Here is a 6,426-nt window from a genome sequence, read left to right as displayed (position 1 = left end):
CTATTTGAGATTGATCGATTCATCTGGCCTAATCCTGGGTTCTGGGTGAGCGATTAACGACTCGTAGGGAGAAACTTGGTGAAGGTGCTCCATCATAAGCCACAGGACGGTGGTCAACTCACCACCATCGCTGAGCTGCTTGGCATGGTACTCCCTGCTGCATCGGTTGGCTGCGTAGACCAAAATATCTGCCCAAACCTTAAGGAGCAGCTGCAACAAGGAGATCTGAGGCTCCCTGTTGAGCAACTTTTTGGCGATGGAAGTTGCATAAGAAAGACGAGGAGCTTCGGGGCTTCGCGGCGAAGAAAGACGAGGAGCTTCGCGGCGAAGAGCTTCGGGGCTTAAGGGTCCATAATTCTCAAATATGATGTTGGCAAACTTCTGCTGTCCCTGCAGCATCAGCCTTGAGTCAGAATTGGGGCCGTTACGCAGGCGGAATAAATCCTTGAGCATAGTAAACAAGCCCTTTCTGGGATGGGGAGTTCCGCGCTCAGCCTCGACCAACTTCTCGCATGTTTTCTGGTACAACTTATATTGAGAAAGGCCTGGTAGCATGTATGGGCGCTCCACGAGGAGAAACATCATGTAGTTGGACATTGCCCTGACTGCTTCCACTGCTTCCGGTTCATTTTTGACCCCACTGCGGGCGAGGAAAATGTCCGTGGCGATGTGCCAGACGATGATGCCCTCCTGGAACTCATCCCCGCTAAGGTCACTAAGGTTCCGGATGACTTCTTCATCATAACGCTGCAATGGTATCTCAGTCCACCTGTTCCGATATACGCCTAGCTTATTGTACTTCTTATCCTGGTGCAAATCCAATAGGTCTATATAGTTGTTCACCTCGTCCTCGATCCTCTTTGAAATCTGGGTTTTCCCAGAATAGTGCTTTTTGTCCCACAACTCCTTGAATCCTAACATCTTAGCGAGCCTTCCAAGTAGAGGTCCACCCGGTTTATCACAAAGACTGCAAAAGTGCAGCATATTGTATTGCCCCATTGTGCCGGACCACCTTCTCGCTGATCTACGACTGCTTCTTCCAGTGGTTGTCCTGATAAGCAAGCGAAGAGATACAAGTGCACGACGAAGCCGGTCCCACCTTCCACTGCACAAGAGGGTGTGTCGAAGCCAGCAACACCGCGTGGCACACAAGTAAGCAAATGTCCACGTTGACCCCAGTGCGTTCAGAAGAGATGTTGTCTCTAGGAGCAAGGCACCAACCAGCAAGACATATGTGACCACAACATCAACTGTGCTATGACCATCTTTGCTGCTGAAGTAGAATAAGAGGAGCGAGGCGGCAACGGCGAGCGGTGAGAAGAGCCGGATGCAGTAGCCATACCAGGTGTGAATCACTGCCGCCTTGGTATACAGGATGTCATACATGAGGGAGAGCTCCATCTCCATCAACAACCACATATGGCTAGATCGTTTCCTCCCAAGCTTCTCGGAGGTGTCGACCGAAGAATCAACTATGGCACGCTTGCAGATGTGGAATGACGTGTGAGCTCTCCGCAACTGGAATTCTTCTTTGCCCAACCCCTGATCCTGTGGGTGAAAGTGAGTATGTTTGGCGGGTGGTTGCTTCTTGAGAGAGCCCCGGATGCTATCCATGTTGCCACGCCTGAGCGCCCATGTCCTCTCGCCATACTTTACAACACCGACTGCGAACATCAAGATGGAGGCCAGCACAACCAAGGAGCCATTGCCGGCGATGTGCTTGTAGAGCACATAAGCAGTTCCGAGGACCTGCACGGTGAGAGTCTGGAGGTGGCGCAGCCACAGCTCGTTGTCCTGGAGCGAATACGCCGTGATGTTGTCCGGGCCACCGAGGTGCAGGAGGAGGAAGGGTGCCCAGAATGCCACGAGTTGGTGCCTGTCTGCCGTGGCGCTGAGGGACAGGTGCCCGATGGTATATATCGCGGTCGAGTCGGCCAGCAGGTAGGCAAGCCAGAGGAGGAGCTTCAGCACGAGGGAAGCTTCACCCCTTCGGATCCCCGCGAGGAGGAGGAGGACAACCTGAAGCGCGAGGCTCAAAAGCACCAGGATCTGGATCGCCCAATGGTTCCAGAGGTCTAGCGGATTCACAGCCATTGCTCCTGCAATATTAATCCACCTGTTTGACGGAACCAACTTATTACTTATGTGAAGTTGTAACCTGGAAGAAACTAAGCAACAACCCATGAATCCACACGGAGCACATAATTTCAAGATAACAAAACTGATTTTGCTCATGTAGATATGCGCGCACTCATGATTAATATATATTGATAATTAATGATCTAAATTTTGTTAAAGTTAATAAAAGTATATATGATTGTGGTGTAAAATATGCGGCTAAATTAAATGCCACGGATATACGTACCGGGTAGTCAGGTAATTCAAGATCGTGTAGAGGAGGGGACGGCTGGCAGCGAGTAACTGAAGCCAGGAACGTGATGCCACAGACTTCAGGATGAGTTCAGGCGACAGAACCAGTCCGGCAGGCCCAGCTCGCCGGCTGCTCGTCAAGAGGAGGGCGTGCGCTCGCTCTACTGCTCTAGTAGTAACATAAATATACATTAGTTTCAGACTGAAGACCGGAAAATACAAAAGAAGAAGGGCCGAGCTATAGTGTGACGTATCAACGGTCGCAGGTGAGAGGATTATTCTGTCAGATTACATTGGTGAAGGGGAACGAAATCCCCTTGATTCGATTCTGTGTCACAATTGGGGGCGTAGAGAAATTTGGGTTCGGCGGTGGTTGGAGGTGGGTTCCTGGCACGACAGCTGAGACAGTGCATCGGTTGGCTGCGCAAACGGAAGAGTGGCCGCGGTTGGGAATCGGTGGTCCAGCTGCTCCAACGCCACCGTTGTGTTTTGCGGGCATCTTCTCCGCTCAACCAATGGAGGATGGGCGGGGTGGGGAGCGATTCAAGCAAGGGCAGCGCTGGTCAGGTCAGCCATCCCCTCACGGTCCTCCTCAAGGGCAGCGCGGTGTAAGGGTGGAAATGGATGGTTGGATATCCGAATTATCCGATATCTGTATCCGTTAAAATACGAATATGGATATCTGTATCTGTATTTATTTTTAAATGGATACTAAAATGGATACATCCGAATTCGTTTTCGAGATTTAGATTCAAATGTGGATATCCGAATTCGAGATATATCTGATTCGTATCCGTATCCGCCAACCAGAGAACCAAATTTTACTAAAGTTTTAGAAATTTTAGAGGTAAGCGAAATTCCGGCCCAATCAAATTGGAACAAATTTCAGTCATATTTGATCAAATTTCAGTCATATTTGATCAAATTTTATCAAATTCCAGTCAAATTTGGTCAAAAGTTTAAATTTTTGACATGAATTTCGAACCAAATTTCTAAAATTCTATCCCAATCAAATTAGAACAAATTTTAGTCAAGTTTTACCAAATTTCATTCAAATTTTATCAAAAATTTAAATTCCAGACATGAATTTCGAAGATTGAGTAGATATCTGAATGCGAATTCGAATTCGGACTATCCATTTTGTATTCGCATCCGAGAGTATCCAGATCCGTATTCGCATTCGGATTAAAATGTGGTAAATCGTACTATCCGAATTTGATTCCATACGTATTCAATCTGTTTCCACCCCTAGCACGGTGGTCCTCATGGTGGTCCGCATTGGTCTGCAAGGTGGTCCTCCTGGCGGTTCGCTGTCAGGTGCAGGAGGTCGCCCTCAGCAACGGACAGCGCTAATCAGCGTGCGCGACTTCCCAACACGCGGGCGATTTCAGACAGCAAAACGACAAGCCCCTCCGCCACCTCCCCGCCTCCGCCTCCCACCACCCGCAACCGGCAGCGCCCCGCCACCTCGCTGCTCCCCCGTCCTCCCACCGCCGCCCTGCCCTTCACTAACCCATCCCGGTCCTCGCCCCACCGTCGACGCCGCCCACCGCGGTCCTCCACCGCTTGGCCGGTGGCGCCCTCGCCGCCCGGCCTCAGCCGCCCCCTCCCCCCCTCCCGGCCACCTCCGCCTCACCGGTCGCTGCCCCCGGACCTCCCTCTAGGCCCGCCAGGCACTCCACCTGCGAACCCTGAATCCTAACCCTAACCCGGACCTCCCTCGCCGGCAGCGACCAACTCGGACACGGACGAGCGCACCGTGACTTGGGAGTTGGGAAGTCGCAGCGCGCACTCGTATCAGGATTTTCACTAAGAAACACCAAGGTTACAGGGTCTCCCGCAGCGCCCTCAACTTCAAGGTGCTGTTGCAGGATCACCACCTCATGGCGGGCAAGGTGTTCATCTTCAGACCCAGAGCTGTGGCGCAAATGTTCAGCAGGGGAGGACAATGGGGCTGCAACAAAACCAGACAAGTCAAGGTATGCCCCAGGGCCCTCCTGCTTTCGGTAGGTTTGAGCATCAGAACTGTAGGGTTCCTCAGATCGCAATCAGTTTGATCGTAACTATAATCAAAAGTATAGGCCAGTTCAAAAAGAGGATAATTGCAACTCTGCATTTTCTAGCTGTGGGTGCCATAGGTATGCATGAGAAGACCAGTAATCTCAATGTGATGAGCACTAGCAGGGCTGGGCAAGTTGAAAGAGGGATAGTGTTAGAAGACAAACAAAAGGAGGTTGCTGAGGACGCAATCGAGGAAGCAGCTAGTACTGGAATTAAAGGTCAGTGTTTTAGATGTGATGAACCAGGACATGGAATTAGAGTGTAAGAAATCTGTGTTCTGTACTATATGTGGTAAAGATACACATGTTACTTAGAGGTGTGTGTGGCCATCGCAAGCTAAGCCAGTTGCCAAATTGGTTGGTTGGGCTGTCCCTGGTGGGAGTTTCTTTGTTGCTACTTTTGATAGTAGAATCCTCATAAAAGAATGCCAAACCATCAACAATCAACCAGAAGATGAATGTGCTGGCTCTGGTGGAAGTCCTAGATGGTGATATATCAGCTGGTGACCTTGAAAAAGACTTTGAGCTAATGTTTAACTGGAACTGGAAATGGAAAGCTGTGGAACATGATGTGGGGAAGTTTCCGATGAAATTTCCTAATCCTGAAAGAATCGAGGAACTCCACAAGTATACAAAGCTTTTTCTCATTACCTCCGGTGCATCAGTTAAGGTGTCCATGTGGTCAAGTCAAGCGATGACTAAAGGGAAACTACACACTATATGGGTAAGAGCATCAAATGTGCCTGATGACTTGAAAAACTACCATGGTCTGAATGAGGTGGGATCTATGCTAGGAGCAGTTGAAGAAATAGACATGGAAAGTGTCAGGGAACTTGACATGGTCAGAATTAAGGTACTGGTGAAGAGTATTCAGGCCATTCCTCAGTCAGCTGAACTAACAGTAAAGTCTTTCATATATGACATTTACTTCCAGGTTGAGCATGTAGTGGAGCTTGGATATATGCTAAAAGATGGGAATTACAAAAGACCCGCAGAAGGAGGAAAGGAAGACAAGGAAAATTCAAGTAACCTTGATAAGTCTAAAGAGGGAGATAAGCAGCAAGAACAGAGTAGCAAAAAAGATGACTCACAAGGTGATAGAAGCCCCAAGAGACTAAGGGAGATATGCAGCAAGAACAGAGTAGCAAAAAAGATGACTCACAAGGTGATAGAAGCCCCAAGAGACTAAGGAATAATATAGCTACATCTTTGGAGATAATGGGAGAAGCTAGGAAGAGCACAATAGGCTAACATTGCCTCTGTAATCACAGAACCAGGATACTCAGGATAAGGGAGGCCCTACAGAGATTATAAGGAAACAAAAACAGATCGAGATGGATATAGCCATGGCAACTGCTTTACAAAATATAGAAGTGAAAGTCTCCCTACATAAAGCAAGTTCAAGTGGGGCAAAGCCTGAAAAATCAAAAGAGAAGGAAAGTACTGCAGCAAAGGGAGAAAACAAGTGTCATGAAACAGTGAAAGAGGTTAGGGATGCTATAGTAATAAAAACATCTTCACACATAGAGACAGATAAACAGCTAGAGGATGAGGTTATGGGTAGCCAGGACCATGTGCAATTGGAGGGCAGTGAATCTGTGGACTATGATGATTCCCAAGATTCACATGACTTTGCTGCAAAAGTGGGTGTGGTGTTGTCTAGCAGTCAAGAAGAAGAGTTGAGTCAGGATTCACAGGAAGTTCCTGCGGAAACCTACAAGGATGTGTCGAGAAGTGGTGGTGGTGGTGGTGATACAAGGTATGATCATATATCCAAAGTGGTGAATGGAGTCCCACAAGTCAAAAGAAGTGATAGGCTGAGGGATGTGAGATATGACAATATGGAACAAAGGGATGCTATAGGAGCCGAAGGAGAAACAAAGCTGAGCACGAAGCAGCCGAACGTGAACGGATGAGAATGCAGATTGTCGCTGAGGTCGAAACAAGGATGAAAGAATAGATGGATATGCTTGCAGAAAGGATGGAACAACGGGTC

At 48.6% G+C, this 6,426-nt stretch overlaps 1 protein-coding gene across 1 annotated transcript; it reads right to left on the bottom strand.

The window, feature by feature from the left end:
• On the bottom strand, positions 1 to 5,586 carry LOC133923781 (uncharacterized). Its single transcript, XM_062369040.1, has 3 exons — positions 5,522 to 5,586; positions 2,366 to 2,534; positions 1 to 2,116 (listed from the first exon to the last, which is right to left on the bottom strand). Exon 3 carries the CDS (start codon positions 2,092 to 2,094, stop codon positions 1 to 3), a length of 2,094 nt encoding a protein of 697 aa, XP_062225024.1. The 5' UTR covers positions 2,095 to 2,116; positions 2,366 to 2,534; positions 5,522 to 5,586.
• Positions 5,587 to 6,426: the final 840 nt, after the last annotated feature.

The sequence above is a fragment of the Phragmites australis genome, chromosome 7, assembly GCF_958298935.1.
Source record: "Phragmites australis chromosome 7, lpPhrAust1.1, whole genome shotgun sequence".
In the NCBI taxonomy this organism is placed as follows: Eukaryota; Viridiplantae; Streptophyta; class Magnoliopsida; order Poales; family Poaceae; genus Phragmites; species Phragmites australis.
Note: the sequence above shows the minus strand (reverse complement) of the source record. Positions and strands in the feature narration are given on the sequence as shown.